Source organism: Cotesia typhae, unplaced genomic scaffold (assembly GCF_013202065.1).
Source record: "Cotesia typhae breed Kobodo isofemale line unplaced genomic scaffold, CoteBio_Ctyphae contig_43, whole genome shotgun sequence".
In the NCBI taxonomy this organism is placed as follows: domain Eukaryota; kingdom Metazoa; phylum Arthropoda; class Insecta; order Hymenoptera; family Braconidae; genus Cotesia; species Cotesia typhae.
In genome coordinates, this window is record NW_027423752.1 from 2,911,445 (window position 1) to 2,929,987 (window position 18,543).

Genomic DNA, 18,543 nt, shown 5'->3' on the forward strand with positions numbered 1-18,543 from the left:
ATTCGTAACATTCACTGCGCTTCTAGAAGTAATAGTAGAAGTAGAGAATACCAGCATACTACTAGTATACAGAACAGATCTAACTCTGGTGCAGTAAAAGCAGCAGTTGCAACGGCAACAGCAGTCAATCTCATTAAGAGAGCCTTTGAGTAAACTCAAAACTGCCAAAGTCTTTCGCGCATGCTTTGTGTGTACACGTGAACACATTGATGGTGTTTGGGGTTTGTCCTTCTCAAAATTAACCGGCTAACTTCATTTCCCTAATTTTGTTAATTACTATTTCTCTTTACACATGTATCTTGGTTGCTTATAATTATTATTATTGCTATTATTATTATAGTTATTATAATTATTATTATTATATAACTTCTGTTAAAAGCGGAACTCAAAATTTCAATATTAAGAGGTCCATCACGGAAGTTACATTTTGGCACATCATAGTGCAAACGATACTATTTCTGGCAATCTATAGTTTAGTTAATTTACGTCGCACTACCCGAGTCAAAATTAAAAACATACACGGAAAAAAATGATTGACAATAATTGTAGTTCAACATTTAATTATTTATGATATGTTCGATGATTTATGACGTTTCGATCAGTAAAATGATGATTTTAATGTTTAAAGTGCTATTATTAATAAGTAATCGTTGAAATATACTGTTTGACTGTTGAAAATTGATATACTTAAACTTAAAAATCTACAAGGCACTTGTCAAAAAAAGTATCTGTAATAATTAGCAGCTGAAATTAGAATATGTGATGTTCAGCTTACGAAAAATTACTTTATGAAGTATGTAAAAACATACTTTACATTTATTGAATATCTCCAATCAGTAGAAAGTGTAGTTCAATCTCAGCACTTTTTACTATTTGAGTTAGTATATTGTCACGGTGTAATACGACCCAATACCCCTTTCCCTTAATAATCGATTGGAATGTGTTTTTTTTTTCCTTTTATTAGTTTACTGCGCAGCTACTTTTATTTCTTTTGTTTGAGTCTTGACTTGCATCAACGCGGATGAGTTATATCAGTGAGTTTGTGCGATCAGTTATAAGCAGTGGTTATTGTTGGTCAAGAGTATTTTTGTGGTGAAATAAAATAAAATAAAATATACATCAGAGAATAATTTATACAGGTGAGTAATTAATTTATACAGTATAAAAATAAATCATAAAAAAATACATATTAAAACCAAGTGTATGTCGTTGTTTCTGATGTTTGTTTAGTTTATAATGGTTGCGCATTCTTAAAGACTACGATTATACATACTACACTTATACATACATAATGTTTCCATAAATTTTTTTCTATTGTTTTCAATATTTATTTATTAATTTTTTACAATATTTTTTATTCAATAGACAGTCATAGCTGTATTGGTGTTTTTTTTTAATTATTTAACGAAAATTTTCAATAAAATTAGGCAACAAATTTTAAGCTATACTTTATGTTTTTCATTTTCTAATTTTTTTCCTTATTTTATTTAACATTTCTACAGTAAAAAAAAAAGTCATGGACCAGTTTGAGATAAGTTATAATAACCCTAATGCAAATATTACGCAGGTATTTGAAGCTTCAGCGATTCCAACTGTAGAAAGTGACGTAGGTTGTTTATCTTCATATTTGTTTCTTCCGTTGAATAAAAAAAATTTCTCATTCACTCATAAAAACCGCGTTATTAAAAAATTGTGACATTAATTAATAATTAAAAATTTTTAGATTTCTGTAAAAGCATATCATGAATTAGATTCAGCTGTTTCTTTAAGCCTGCCACAAACTTTATTAGCAATCACCGATACGACTCAACCTGGTTCATCAAAAGATACGACGTCATTGTTTGAAACTTATAATAACGTAAGTAATTTTTTAATTTAAGAACTCGTTAAATTTCCTTCCTAACACATTTTTTTATTTTTTTATTTTAGACCAATCATTCAGTTAATCCAGTTCCAATTTTGGACAACTCATTTAATTTATTAAAGTATTTACATAACGATGACTATGATCAGAACCAGGTTTGCTAAAATTTGTCAAAAATTTTTTTGATGTAATTTAGTGTTTATTTTTTTTTTATTTTACTGACATTTTCCAGGAACCAGAGTTGTTGAAAAAGCTTAAATCTCACCCGCACGGATTAAATATTTTAAATTGTTACAAGCTTAATAAAACGCTCACAAAACCCACTCGAAATTTGTTGGGTCGACTAATTATTCAAAAAGAGCATGAAGGTAAAAACTCAGTTGAAAATCTCCCATCAGGCCGATACCAAGAATTAGCTAAACAAATAAGTGAATTGTTTAGTAATGAACTACCTAACACCTATTTTACACCACATGTAACAATTGGTGGTGGAGTAGTCCAACCGGCACGTGGTATATTACTGTCCTGTAATAATTACCTGCGAAAACAGTACTTAAAACAAAGTACTTCAAAGACTGTATTCTTAGAAACACCTACAGGTTAGAATTTAAATTTGATATAATTATATAGTAATTTCAAATATTAATATTGCTGTAATTATTAATATAGATATTACGAACAATGTCCCTTCTGAAAGCATACAATTTTTGAAAACATATATTGAACCGTGGAAAAGTGTAACTGATCACTGGATTACAAGTTATGATGAAAGACAAAAAATAACTTTTGAATTGTTCAATCAACAGTTACTTCATTCAATTTCCTTGTTTAAAACAAACCAATGGATATACTTTGGTAAATAATTTATTTTTTATCTTATAGTAATATATTTTGACTTGATAAATTTTTTTATTAGCTTGAATTGGATTTTGATTTAAAATATCCTCATAAGAAAAGTGCACTTCAAGAAAATTGGCCTTTCGTCCGTAATCAACTGAAGCATTTATTTACTAGCTCTAGAAGACCATCAGATCCAGACTTATTAGCTTTGTCTTTACAATTAAATAGTCTTAAAGATGGTTAGTTGATACAAATTTTAGTTTACACGATTTTTATAGTTAAAAAACTTGTTCTATTATTAATATATATCATTATTTTGGAACAGATGCTCTAGATGTAGCCATACTATTAATTCTTTCGGCCGTTTTTCCAAAACCACGACTTATAGCAAAACAAAATGATCTAAGTACATCTCATAAGAGGAAAAAATGTAAAACAACTCAATCAACTTCAAAAGTTGTTGAGAAAAGGTGGAATCCTACAAAATCTGAAGCCCGTGAAGGATTTTTTTTTCAAGTCCAGGTTTGTGTTATTTCATTTTACCATAAATTTTTATTAAAAAATGAATTAATTATGAATGATTCTTTTATACAGGCATCTAATGATTTATTAACCAGCTGGAAGAGATTGCAAAATACTTTGGAAACCTACGGTCTTTCACTTCAACCGAGACCTATTGTTGTAGGGTCTATTGAAAATATAATTTCATATCATTTATTTATTGATGAAGTGCAATATAATTTTCAGTCAAGTATTGAAGTTTTAGAAGTAGCATTCAAATCATATTCTTTGAATGCACATTATCCACCAGAAGCTAAGGCTGTATGGCAGTTCATAGAATTGGCTTTATTTAAATTTGAAGAAAAACAAAAACTTTCAGTCCCAGTTGCTGTCACCTCTTTGATTGGTGAGCTCAGTATTAATTTCGACTAGAGCTTTTTATTTTATTTGTCTTAATTTATATTTTATACTTTATGATTCTTATATTTTTAATATTTTAAATAATTTATTAAGATGTCATATGCATGTTCTTGTTCAAAAATATTTACTCTAGATGTTGCGTTTAGTAATCATGTTCTTTATGAGCACTTAAACAATAATTCATTAAAATCATTTCAGTGTATAGGCACTTGCACTCGCAAGTTTGATAATATAAAAAATTTTCGTAAACATTTAAAACAAAAACATTCTCATGAGATTAAACAAATAAGTAATGAAGGTGATAAACTAGATTTAAATATTGTTACTCAGAGTGAAGACATTTTTATTGATAATGATGATACATTATATACCAACGATTCCAGTACTCAAGATCCTCTGAATTTTCATAAGTCTAATTATAATAATTTTATTAAAGAAAATTTTTCACTTTGTAATAGTTCCGATGAAGTACATTTTAAACAAGATTTAGCTGAGCTTAACATTAAACAGCATGCTTATGAGTTAATTTCAAAATGGTACTCTGAAAAAGTATCGTCTCGCGAAATAAAATTCAATTAAGAATAACAGAAGTTAATAAATTTTATGAAAGTGCTGTTGAATCTATAGTAGATGCGACTAATAATATTTTAAATGATAATAATGTTTCTGATAGTGTTGTATCTGCTATAAATAATGTTTTTACAAAAATTAAAAATCCGTTTGATGATCTTGAATCAGAGCATTTGATATTTAAAAATTTAGAAAAAATGGTACGCTGTTCCTTCCAGAAAAAGTTTTACTTGGATCAATCCCTGGATCTAGTGCAGTCGCTGGAATCACGAAAATAAATACACACGATGTATATGCGCAATTTATACCAATGCGTAAAGTCTTAAAAGCTTTCTTTGAGCTTCCAAATATTTTTGAAAGGACTATCCTGTATATGAAATATGTGAAAGAAAATACTGATTGTGTATCTAATTTTATTCAAGGGCATTTATGGTCTGAAATACTTTCTAAATACCATCATAATGATCTAGTGTTTCCATTGTTCATTTACTTTGATGATTTTGAATCTAATAACTGCCTAGGAAGCCACGCTGGTGATGGTGGGAAAGTTGGTGCTTTGTATGTTTTTCTTCCTTGTTTACCTCCTGAGTTATACAGTAAATTAGACAACATATTTTTATTTCAATTCTTCAATACGTTGCACCGTAAAATTTTTGGGAATCAAAGAATGTTTCAATGTGTAATAGATGAACTTAATTTTTAGCAAACGAAGGTATTGTTATTGAAACTAGCTCAGGAAAAAAGCGTATCTTTTTGCATTAAGTTTAATTTTAGGTGATAATTTGGGCCTGAACTCAATACTTGGTTATACAGAATCTTTTAATAGCTCTTATTGGTGTAGATGTTGTGTTATAGATAGAAAAAATTCTTGGACAGCTATCACAGAATCCGCTGATTTAATTCGAACAAAAGATTCTTATGATTCTTTGATAGAAAAACTCAATGATCCTGATCATGAAAATTATGGTGTAAAAGAAAAATGTATTTGGAATAGTGTAGCTAATTTTCATGTAGCATCTAATTTCAGTGTTAATGTTATGCATGATTTGCTGGAAGGAGTAGTTAAATATGAGTTGGTAGAAATATTGCATCATTATATTTTCAATGAAAAAATCATCGATGTTGAGTTTTTAAATAACAGAATTGATTCTTTTTCTTTCAATCGCAACGAGCGTCAAAATAAACCACCTGAGATTATTCCTACTAATATAAAGCAGCATCAGTTAAAATTGTCTGCTTCAGAAACTTTATGTCTGATAAGACATTTTGGTTTAATACTTGGAGATAAAATTCCTGAAGAAAATGAAATTTGGCACGTGTATACTACCCTCAACGAAATTCTAAATATATTATTAGGAAAAGTTTTTCATGTAGGATGTCCAGATGTATTGCGCATCCTCATTGCTGATCATTTAGATTTGTATCAGAGGATTTTTAAAAGAAAATTAAAACCAAAGCACCACTTGTTAATCCATTATCCCAGGATTATGGAATTGGCAGGTCCAGTGACTCATTTTTGGTCAATGAGAGGAGAAAGCTTTCATCGGGAATCTAAAATAGCTGCTCGAGCTATTACTTCTCGAAAAAATCTATGCTATACCTTAGCCCTTAAAAATCAATTGAAATTACACCATAAGTTATACACAAAATCTGTGGGTACATGTCTACCAGAACCAGGTCCTATTCAGCAAGACTCAATTGATAATTTAAAAAACTTTACAGAAGTTAACAAATTATTACCTTCTGAATTAGATTGTAAGGACCTAGTCTGTTTAAAGTGGGTATTCTGCTTAGGAAAAAATGTATATCCTGGTGATGTTATTATGATGTTGACAGATGCAAATCCGTCTTTTTCACAAATTGAATATATATTATTTTATAAAAATGAAATGATTTACTTTATTTCTCGTCAGCTGAAATATTTATACTTTGATTCGCATTTCCAAGCATACTGCGTTGATCTAAGTAGTCATGAACTTTGTTGTTATTCCTTGATTGATATTGATGGTATCTCATATATGATTAAGCAATCAAATGGAAAAAATTATGTAATAAACTATTGGTGAAGTTAAAAAAATTTCATAATTATTTTTCATTATAAATGTTATGTAAAAAAGTTATGTAAAAAAAAAATTTTTTTTTTTAGGTGATAAGACATTGTTTGTATACGAAAAACTTTATTCATTTATTTAATTAATAAATATATAAATAGTATAAAATAAATACTGAGAGCATTATTGTCAATCCTGATCAACTTTTACTCTTTATTATTAGCATTATTAAAATTTTAAGTGTTAAATTTTATTTTTTAATTATTGAATTTAGAATAAACTAATATGATTTCAAATATAAAAATTTGATTTATATAATTATCTCATTTTATTTTTAGAAACAGTACAGTTTCATGTTTGAGATTTTATTTTTTACTGTTCATTTGAATATAAATTAAACTCTACCTCGTAGAACTATACACGTTATATTTGATCATTTTTACTGAGTGACGCGTTAAAATGTATAGTTTGAATGAGAATTTTTAGTATTGTAACTCTCACCAACAACTGATCATTATTAGAAACAATATCGTTGAGAATGATAATTTTTACTGAGTTAAACTAGAAAAACTTCCTCTTATGTTTATATTTTTCCGCGTTCCATGTTTACATATTTTTATTTAATGACTCATTAATTTTCTAACTTTTATTCTGTAATATTTACCAATATTTGGGCTAGGCGCGCTGTTACTATTTCAATCAGTAAAAAATAATGAGAATCTAAGTATTATTTACTAACATTTTTTTTCCGTGTATTTTGAGCCTCCACAACCTACCGGAGGAGTTATAGTTTGAAATTATGGTTTTAGATTTTTTCGACTACGATGACGCGTATATCAGAACCATAATTTCAGCCTACAAGTGGTATTTTTGTCCGCTTTTACCAAAGTTAGGCCGAAATCACGGTTTTAGAACCATAAATTGAGCCTACTGAGCCTACATCTCTACCGTACAAAAGATTCTTATTTGTTAATATAATGTAGACGAGGAGAAAGAAAGGAAAGAGGAATGGATCCAGATAAAAGTGGCTGCCGTTAGAGGCATGCTATGTCCAGCTCATATGCCATTTGATAAAAAATGATAAAAGAAGGATTTTGACAGTGTCATATCTATATTTTATTGTTGATGTACGTACAGCTATCGCAAGTTCAATAACGTGTGATTCTTAATTTCGACCTAACATTTGCTAACTATAAAAATAAATCGAAAATCTGTTCTAACCGAAATTCGAACCTGAGACGCGCGCTTGCCAGATCGATAACTAACCCTTACACCGTACGACCGATGAGCTAATTCACATCTTATCATTGTTATAAACTAAATCTATATGGTGACGATTTTTCTGAAATTTTTTTATCTTTTTCTACCCTATTGAAAACAATTGTCAGAATTTTTTCGAATTTTCTTACCCAACCAAAAAAAAAAAAGTTATGAGTTATTTAAAAAAAATTTTTTTTTTTTTTTTGGGTAAATAACCATAACTTTTTTGAAAATTGGCTTACTGGGATGTTTTGTTTTTTTGAAAATTCTTGTTTTTAAATGTACTTTCGAGAAAAAAATGAAAATAATAATGTGGATTCATATTCAACGTTTTTTTTTAAACTTTTGGAAGAAAACAAAAATTTCGGGATGATTGCCATTTTTGATTTTCGATTTTTTTTTTTTTTTTTATAAAATACTTTAGTATTTTCTGCGAATCTCCTGAAATTTTCAGTAGCATTTTTTTTCTTTCTATTTTTTTTAAATGAGAAATGAAAAAAAAAAAATTTTTTTTTAAATGTTTATTTCTCCTGAAAATTTTTCAGCAGATTGAGAAAACTTCAAAATCCGAGAAAAAAAATAAAAACAAAAATTAAAAATAATAATCATTCACGAGATTTAATTATTTTTTCAATAAAATCAGATCAAAAATAAAAAAAACCATGGAATTTTTTTTTGTATTTTTTTTCCAAAACTACATGCAAAAACAAAACAATTAAATTGTTGTTCGATTCATTTTGGAGCAATGCATGAACTCTCAAAAATTTTGAGGCAATTAATTTCAAACAAAATTTCATTGAATTTATTTTCATTTACACAGCTAAAAACATTTTTGTTGAATAATTTATAAACAGTAGACTTGTGAATGGAATATTATTTTATTTTTTACACGTTTAAGTAATTTACATATCCTAAATTCAGGATAATTTGAGTATTCTCTCACAATTAGATAATAGTTTTCGAAAAAAAAATACAAGAAAATAATCCAATCTTATCGATGATTGTCATTTTGAATTTTTTTTATATTTTTTTTTCTCGGATTTTGAAGTTTTCTAAATCTGCTGAAAAATTTTCAGAGTGGCATAACAAAAAACAAACATTGGAGGAAAAAAATTTTTTTTTTCATTTCTAAAACAGAAAATATAGAGAATAAAAAATGCCACTGATAATTTCAAGAAATTTGCGGAAAATACTGGTTTAAAAAAAAAAATAAATCGATAATCAAAAATGAGCATCATCCTCAAATTTTCGTTTTCCTTTACAAGTTTAAAAAAAATGTTGAATATGAATTCGAATTATTGTTCTGACTTTTTTTTCTAAAAAGGACATTGTAAAAAAAAATTAAAAAAAAACATCCCAATAAGTCAATTTTCAAAAAAGTTAAGGCTGTTTAACAAAAAAAAAAGCTAGTTTTTTTAAATAACTCGTAATTTTTTTTTTTTTGGTTGGGTAAAAAAATTTGAAAAATCTCTAAAAAGTGTTTTTTGTAGGGTATTGACGGGGTCAAAAGTGGTCGATTTGGCATGAAATGCTCTGCCCCATATATTAACCCGAATATTCTAACGATAAACGTTAGAAAAAATATAAGTTGAGATGTTATTGCTTATTACCGTCCGTATATTTTATGGATGGTTGCTAAATTGTTGCAACGTTAATTACAATAGTCATAATTTTTATTTCAACTCTGCACTAAAAAAATTTTTTTGCACAGATAAAAGTTAATAGTTTTCTAAGTCCAGTTTTTTACTTAAAAAATTTTTTCTATTATGAAAAAATTCTATGTTGTAAAAAATAAAAAGATGAAATCAACCTACTGACCCCCGATGGAGGCTCTTTAGGCTCAAAATACCGTTTAAAACTGTGATTTCGACCTCCACAGCCTATTTTTAGGCCGATGAGGGTAAAAATACAGTTTTAAATTTCAATGCAAACCCAAAAACAAAAGAAAGGAGGCTCATGAGGCTCAAATCACTTTTTTAATTTCGACTCGGGTAGTATCGAAAAGTAACTTTTCTCTCTCTCTATCTGTCTCTACATTTTTGCACGATTACGCTAAAATACGCTATGGATGAGTCGAATTATCATTTAATTCGACAACTGGATGGAGTAAAAATCGCAAAAAGAATCTTAGCGACAGTTAAATCTTGTAAACAACTTGAACATATACGTGCGTTTAATCCATCGCTATTTAATCTCTTATGACATAATTCTTGTGCCTTTAAATAAAATAAACAGTAATTGAACATTCTCGACTGATCTCTCAAATTCCTCAATTAATATGACAAAAAATTATGTTCGATACTTAATGCTCCAAGGTAGGGACCCTGACAAACTTGAAGTAAAGGCACACGTTTGAGACTATGGATACATTCTCATCAAGACCCCGTACTACGTTCGTCCGGATAAATAACTCGGTCTTGATAATAATGCGCCCATAGCCTCAAACTTGTGACGTCACTTCAAGCCGTCAAAATCTCTACCTTTGCGCATATGTATCGAAAATAACTGTTTCAGTTTAGCGGTTGAAACATATATGTAGAAATATTAATTTTTAGGATAATATTTAGAAGTTGGAATTAATGGATAGGGCAATGTTTTTAAAATCCAAGATAAGCTTTATTAAGAATAAGGGATACACGTCTGCTTACTAGCCTGGGTGATGTTAGACTAACTTACAAAACTATCCTTTAAAATTACTTGGGCCTCTCGGTCCCTTCTCACCCCCATCTCGGACATTACTTCATACTCTCTCTCTCTCTCTCTCTCTCCTCTCTCTCTCTCTCTCTCTCTCTCTCTCTCTCTCTCTCTCTCTCTCTCTCTCTCTCTCTCTCTCTCTCTCTCTCTCTCTCTCTCTCTCTCTCTCTCTCTCTCTTTCTCTCTCAGTTTTTCACTCTCTCACTCATACCTCACGTTACAATATTTCTTATTCTCTATAGTAACAGAAACTTACCAATATTTTGACATCTGCTAACAACATGTCGAACAGTCTCTGTTACCCGCCTAATCCTTAAATTTATAACCATACATCCTTTGATTTTACAATCTATTTAAAACTAACTAGTAAAAATAATAAAACATCTTAAACTCTAATATTTTCTGTTACTACATATTTATTAGAATTTATTAAACTTTCATCATTATTATTACAATTATTATAGAAATTTGATTAAAAATATACTACCATAGTGATGTATGTACGAATTTTGAAAGTCATGTTGAAATGAAAAAGTGTTTATTTTGAAAAGATTTATTTCAATTAATTAATTCGTGATGTAACAGATAGTAGTAGATCAAATCTCAAAACAACAATAAACTTCCATTAAAAACACTATTTTATAAATAGAAAACTCCTTTGACACTAATAAAAAAAGTGAATTTTAAGTGCTCTTAACACTTAGATTGCTTCTACCACAATCCATTGAGATAATTTAGCCTTTTCAAGGTGATTTAGGTCCTCACAATGTTTACGTTTTCCGACGTTACCATCAAATTGATGGTTATCTTACACTCACAATCAGAGCTGTCTGTTGGCTATTAGTATGTGTATATACAAAAAAAAGCAAGTCATGTCTTAATATTATTTCCGAGCGGACAATATTGTGCTGAAGTAGAGTATTTTTTTTTTTTTTTTTTTTTTTTTTTTTTTGTAGAAAAAGGAGAAGAAGTATAACTTTATGTTTAATAGTTGCATAATTTATCGTAGAATAATAATGGAGATTGAATTATTAAAAAAATAATTTTTTCATGAATTCATGTTAGAATAAATTCTCTGCTATTTACATGAAATACAAACGTTCTGTAATTTAAATAAAAACATTCAAAGGCTCTATCTTTCACCGCTAAATTTGACCTTTTACGTCAGATGAAAAATTAGTTTTATTAATTATAAATTAACCTGGAGTCTAACCTTCTTTAAAAAGCCATGACATTTGGAATTGATTTAGTAGAGTAAGCCGATAGTTGAAAAAAAAAAAATAATTGTAAAGGAAAATACTGGGGTGAAATAAAAAGCCTGGAGACTTGAACTTCGATAAATATGATTTATTGTGAGAAGTAAAGGGGTTGAAGCTTCAATTTCAATGTGCAACGGTGTAGAACGTGTCATGTTCACTCGGTATCAATGATTGAAGAGCACCTAAAATGTCTATTTTAGTGAATTTACAACCGGATTGCTTTTGTTCCTAACTCTCAGAATTTAATTCTCGCTATCGTTTTTTCAAGACTTTATTTTATCGCTTTTTTTTTTCTTTCTTTCTTTTAGTGGATGCCGTAGATAAAATGAAGTTTTGATTGAATAATTAAATGTTACATTTTTTTTTTAAATAAGCTCAATTGATAATAAAAAAAAAAAAAAAAAATTAAAACTTTTTAGTTCTAAATTCGAATAAATAAATTAATAATTATTGTTTTGGAAAAAGTCCAAAAATGATTTTCTAATGCACAACGTATTTATTTACATCCCCCTAGGTTATGTTCAGATGTTTACATCTCAACCAAGCAGCGAGTGATACGTTCGTTGGATATGTGGATCGAGTTATATTATGTATATATTATATGACATCACATGTAAACAGAAAAAAATTACATGATATTAATATTATACGAAAATATATGAACAATTGAAAAATTTCCTGGAATAATAAAAATTTTTATTTATATCGCAAATGTCAGTACATTTCATATTACAGCATTGTTTTTTTAACTCCAGTAGTTTTAAATTTCCTCGGCTTGTTCTGCATATTAGCAGCCATTAATTGATGTATTCAGTATCATAAATATGTATCGAACAGTAGATAAATAAAAAACCGATGACGATGACTCTTTTTACAAGCATTTGTCGATAAAAAAATTTCAGCATCGAGTACAGGAAAAAAAAAAATACTGTTTTTTTATTTTTTCAGCGTTAAATTAACGACATGAGCAATTATTGGGCGTTAAAATTCAATTGAAAACGATAGAACAGTAACATATAACGTATAACGTATGTGTATCGAGAAAGGTTACGGCCCAGGCGGGGCGAGGGCACCCGGGGTCATCGGTAAGTTATTTTCGATCCCATATCCGGGTGATAGTGGGATAGAATAGGAACAGAATAGGCGAGAGAATCAGTTTTGGCAATAACAGTAGTAGTTGTAATGGTAGAAGAGGAACCAAATGAATCGAAGGTCCGAGACTAACGAGCCGAATACGAATCCCAAATCGAGTCATTAGTCATCATTTACACGGTGTGTCATAACGATGATATTTGTCGTACCTACATAGAACATACGAAGTACTATATTCTATATATGCTAAATGCATCTACGTATATTTAGACATTTAAACAATACTCTTTGGCCAGTATTGCTTGAAACACATTACATTATAATGTTCATCAACCGACAACCATTGATAAAATATTAATTCAAGTTATACCAACTATACTCACAATACAAACTACTTTGATTAATTGTCCCTGCAATTATTTAAGTAATTATTAATGGTGATACAAAAAAATAGGGCGAAATAGAAATGTAATGTCTTTTTTTTCATCACGAAATCATTAATTAAAAATTTTTATGATAAATTGTTATTTTTTTTCTTTTCAATTAATTGATGATTTGTTTTAATTGGTTTGCAAAGGGAAAAAGATTTTTGCTGAGTTGGAAATTGAACTCGATGATATTTAATGGTCTTGTAAAGCGTAATATATATAATTTTTTAAGAAAAAAAGTTACGTGACGGAAAGATGGTCGCAGATAATTGGACAATCATCAGACCACAAAATAATAATTGTTTAAATTTTTTATATACATATATCATTTATAACTTTTTTAAAATTGTCAAAATTCTGGTTATAATTATATTTAATGACATTAAAGTTAACAGTCATTTGATAATTTTTTAACTTTATTTAAAAAATACATTTTTTCTGAAAAATTATTTTTTAAAAAATTGCAATTATGATTTTTTAAAATTTCGACATGTCAATTTTTTTTTTTTCATTTTTTTTTTACCATAATTTACTTGTTAAAAAAATTCTAAAAATTATTAAATATCTGCTAAATTAATTTTCATTTATATTTATTAGTGATAAATAATATGGAACTATGTTTTTATTTAAATTATAATTTATAATAATTTATTATAATAATCATCGAATTTTTTATTGACCTTTTTTATGTTATTTAATTTAATTTTTTTATTCAATCAAAATTAAATAAATAATTTCAAATTCATAAATTAATCAATATAATTTTTGAAATTATTATTACAAATATTATTATGTATTAAAATCATTATTTATAAATATTGTTATTCAGTTAATAGATATAGGTACGTGTGTATGTGGTTATGTTAGATGGCTCCGTTAAAAAATGTAGTTAGCGATTTTAGCTAACTAAAGTATCCCTACCAGAGCCATACCGTATTGCTACTGTAGGAATACGTTTTGCTGTCGTAGCGCTCTACTAGTAGCTCTTTAGTAGATGGCTCCAGTAGCAATATTTTCTTTTCCGTGTTGATCTTTAGATTTCATCAGGATGTGAAAAATAATATAGATACATAAAAATTAAACTTTTCTCATATTCATAATATCGACATAAAAATACACTTTTCATAAATCATTGTATCATTTGAAATGCTTGATTTATATGTATACTGTTTTATTTTTTGGACATCATTTGTTATAGGTCATCTTGGCTCATTCATTTCAACAACTGTTGTCTGTGTTCACCTTTTACCTTAGGAAATTTCCTGGCTAGTCGCCAAACATCTGTATAGGTATACGAACACGAAACAATTTCATTCGTTTGTATTATATTTATCTGTCGTTCTTATGTGTTTCTTTCCTTCCTGAAGCTAAGCTTGTCTTTGCGAGAATAGAAGCATATAGAGTGGCATTTACAGTAAATATCAAATCCAAGAAAAATGGATAGAATATAATTGAACTGAATAATAAAAGCAAAAAATAAACAAGACACAAAAATTACCAATAATTTATCTGTTCAATAAATTTATTATTAGCTCAGTAAAAAATGCACAGTAGAAAAATTCAGCGGCTTCCTGACTTCATTTTAAAGACCGGAATTTCCTAGTTTTGTTTTAGAAAAACGGATAAATCAAGAGCCGTGATTAAGGCAAGTCACTTGATGAGGAAAAATAGTTCGAGTATTATACTATAGAAAACGAATAAAAAACATGTATATCTATAAGCATACTTTATCGATAATAAATGAGCTTTAATGTAATAAAGAGAAAATATTGTACTATACAATATCTTTATCAGGATTTTTTTACCTAATTATCGGCGCTTTAATGCTTTTCAATATGAATAATAAAAAAAGAAAAATAATAAATTTCATGAATTTAATAAACTAAATAAAAGTCTGTGGAGTAGTACTTTGGCGGATAATTTAAATCAAATTCTATGTAACTTTAAAAAAAATTTTTTTTTCACAATTCATACAATAAACTATTTCTGTTATTTCTACTTGCTTCACAATTTTTTATAAAATTATTGGAGTTGTTATTATTCCGCTCTATTTCAGAACACAGAAGACATTTCGTAGATTTTTGAATTTTTTTTTTTTATGAGAGTAAATTCATGCTAAGTTTGATCAAAAAATTTGGCTTGTACAGAAAAAATATATCAAAGAAGAAATTTATAATAAAAAACAAACATGTGATGGTTGATTTAACGTAATAAAAATGCAGCATGAGTATCATAGTATTTACATGGATGTATGTTTATACAAATAGAGTGGGCAAAAAGAACAAGTGTTACGAGTAATGGAAAAACGAGCAGTTTCCACAAATCAATACTAAAGTTTACGTCGGCGACTGGGACACGTTTAACCGGCTGCCAGACAATACATCTTTAAAATCGATTCAAATTGTCCTCGCCGTAGCCATTTCCGACGTCTTTTAATCCTCAAAAGTTTATCTTTAATAATTTCCAATAAAACTATCGAGGTTCATTTATTTTAACATTAAACAATCCAAGCTCACTTTAATAACAGGGTCTCTATTACATACAGTTAAGCTCTAGTGTATCATCATCAAAAGAACTTTTTAAATTCTAAGAGCTCACGTGCAGAAGAAAAGTTTCAATTTAATTTAATAAGTAAAGCTGCCGTGACAGTGAAAGACAGTCAAATTAACAAATTAGTAAAAAAATTGTTTGATATAGCCTGACATGGAAATTAGCTATAGTAGGCTATGTATGAACTTATCTAGCTTGATATATTCATAAGTAAATTTTTCAATCGAAATAACTGTCGGAAATACCCAACAGAGGGCGCATGATCGCTGAATTATCTCACCACAAAAGAGTTAAGGTTAAGATAATTATATCTAAAATAAAAGTCTTTTTTTTATTTTTCTAAGGTGCTTATCTGACATTGATATTTATTTGTCAACTATACAAACACTTCAAAAATTTTTTTCCTTAAATATAATACAAATTCAGAATAAAATTGCATCTCGCGACATTTCCACTAAAGTTCATTCCATTTTTTCCAATCATCAAATCTCCTTCTCCTTGAAAAAAAAAAGTACCACTCAAACTTAATACATAATACTTATTTATTAAACAATTGTTTTTACCGTCCTCGACAAAAATAACTCGAGAAATAATAGGTCGTTGGACGACACAAAAGCGTCCTGCTTTAGAGCCAGCTGAGACTGCTCTCGTTATCGATTTTGACCTACAACTCTCTATCTCTTCTTGCATTTTTTATTGTCTGGAAATCGTTGGCAGACTCAATTAGTAATTACCATAATGTCCTGAATTCCACGTGAAGTACCCGATTATCATTACTGTACTTGTCGTTTCCATTTTATTTTAATACATATACTCACATTTTTTTTCCCACCCTCTTTCTTCTCTTCCTATTCTTCTCAGCCTACTCTTTATTTCTGTCAATGTTCTCGGAAAAAAGCATAAAAATCCACAAAGGACTTGACATTTCTCCTTCTCAGCCTCGCCAGAAATAATAATTTACATTCTCTTTAAAAATTCACAGCGTAATATTATTATTTTTTTCATTTACAAAGAAGCATGTTAAACATTTACTGTCGACAGTGAAGTTAAATTTTTTCACCATTAACTATTTGTACTGTTGATTTTATTTGAACCTGAAAAAAAATTCTAATAAACTCGAATTTAGTCTGATATTAAATCCGGTGGGAAAAATGATCCAAGTGTTTATTAAAATAAAAACTCTAAAGTGTATTGCGACTTCAAAGTCTGTATTCAAATTTATTCATCCATTGTCATGCTTAAATCAAGGTTCATTACACTGATATGTCCTTGGTTTAGCATGTCATCAACAGTCAAGTGGATGAGGAGAAAGAATGTTTGTGCAGAATCTACGTTGACGGGTTACTGGCCTCTGCGTAATTACTCTGAGGTTTTTTTTATTTTTATTCTTATTTTACTTTTATACCCTTTCCACATATATGTATATATAAAGGTGTAACCCGACGGCATAAATACAAATTTTTTTCAGTACAGCAAGTACTGGATCCCTGGCTCGGGAGGAAAAGAGAAAAAAAGATGGAAGTAAAATGAAGAATCCATCCCTCTCAGTTGGTTCGTTGGTGGAATGAAAAACGTTTCCGTTTTCTTGTCGCCCTCCAGCTATAGGCATTTCATTCCGTCAACCTATAATTTACGTCTTTTATGTCTTCTAAATTTTACCCATCTTCTTTATATCTTTTCACAGAATTTTGCCGACCAAGTCATTGTCGGGAAAATAGGGTGAATGCCTCGGATTTTTGTAAGAAATTTTTCCGTTAATTATTTTTTATCTATAAGTTTATCTCCTCATTACTTTTTTTTTTGTTTTTAATTGCTTACGGCGTGACTTTTGTTAAATTTGCCGACTTTAGAAATGTTAGTCTATTTTTTGTCCCTTTCATTATTAAAAATTAGTCATTGCATGATTTTTTATGATATGGAATCGAATTTTAGTACAAATGGATACTTACGAATTTTTAATAAATTTTTTAATTTTATTTGAAGCTTTTCTTTATCTACTTTAAAATAAAGGGGAGAAAATTTAGAAATAAAAAAAAGTGCTGAATGTGAATCGAACCCGGAATCTTGTATTGCTGCGTCGAGTCCCCTTAATTGGGTCAATTTTAATTTTTTATGATTTCATTTGATTGTAATTGATCTCGTGACTACATTTTTGGTGATGATTATCTTCTTTCATTACGAGTTAGGGAAAAAAAAAGTTAAATTTGACTAAAAAAATTTTTTTTTTTCAGTTGTAAGCTGAGATATGAATGTATAATAGGGTGGTCCTTATGTTGGGTTTTTTGAAATTTTTTTTCACGATAGTTCAAAATCGGTTCAAAATCTATAAAAAAAAAATCATGCCAAGTTATAGCTCTTAATTTTAATATTAACCCGCGCCCCCCGACGGTCAAAGTTTTAAAGGAAAATAACATGGGAAAAGTTATATTTTTACTTTGGAATTTTTTACGTCATAAACTAACCAACAAATCACATCAAAAATATTTTTTCTAATGCAAAATTTAACGGTCTACAAAAAGGGTCTCTTATCATTTTTGATAATTCTAACGGTTTTGAAGTTATTCGAGGTCTAAATTGAAACTATAATCTTTTTCATAGTTTTTTCTGTTTTTTTGGTCATTTAATAGTTCATAAATCATGAACCGGTTATTCTTTATAATCTCATTGGATTTTTTTGTTTAGAAAATTTTCAAAGTAACTGTAACTTTGGAATAATAGTAACACCAATTCATTTTTTTAGCCTGAACTGTCGAACATTTTAAAGATTTTTAACTTTTTTGGATACAAAAGAAATTCGGGACCTATTGTCTCGATTTTTATTGTTATTGGTACAAATATCAACAAACTCCGATTTCAAATTTTGATTTCTGGTTAAAAACATTTTAGAAACCGATCATGCCGCCATCTATTAGATTTTACTTCAATCTCGAACACTAAAATTAATTCTCAGATTACTCATAACCTACATTTATTTCTCAGCTTGATCAAAATCGTTCAATTACTAGTACTGATGC

At 28.6% G+C, this 18,543-nt stretch overlaps 2 protein-coding genes across 2 annotated transcripts in view; both read left to right on the plus strand.

The window, feature by feature from the left end:
* Positions 1-18,543, plus strand: part of Gaba-b-r2 (gamma-aminobutyric acid type B receptor subunit 2) — a 265,450-nt gene that overhangs the window by 25,761 nt on the left and 221,146 nt on the right. The gene's annotated exons all lie outside the window — the stretch shown is intronic.
* Positions 1,515-2,915, plus strand: LOC141528278 (uncharacterized). Its single transcript, XM_074244242.1, has 6 exons — positions 1,515-1,606; positions 1,724-1,858; positions 1,930-2,019; positions 2,097-2,463; positions 2,534-2,719; positions 2,781-2,915. Exons 1-6 carry the CDS (start codon positions 1,517-1,519, stop codon positions 2,783-2,785), a joined length of 873 nt encoding a protein of 290 aa, XP_074100343.1. The 5' UTR covers positions 1,515-1,516; the 3' UTR covers positions 2,786-2,915.

Coding starts and splice junctions, on each gene's coding strand:
- LOC141528278 (XM_074244242.1), top strand. CDS start 1,517: ATGGACCAGTTTGAGATAAGTTATAATAACCCTAATGCAAATATTACG. Junction 1,859..1,929: donor TGTTTGAAACTTATAATAAC/GTAAGTAATTTT, acceptor TTTTTATTTTAG/ACCAATCATTCAGTTAATCC. Junction 2,464..2,533: donor ATTCTTAGAAACACCTACAG/GTTAGAATTTAA, acceptor TTATTAATATAG/ATATTACGAACAATGTCCCT.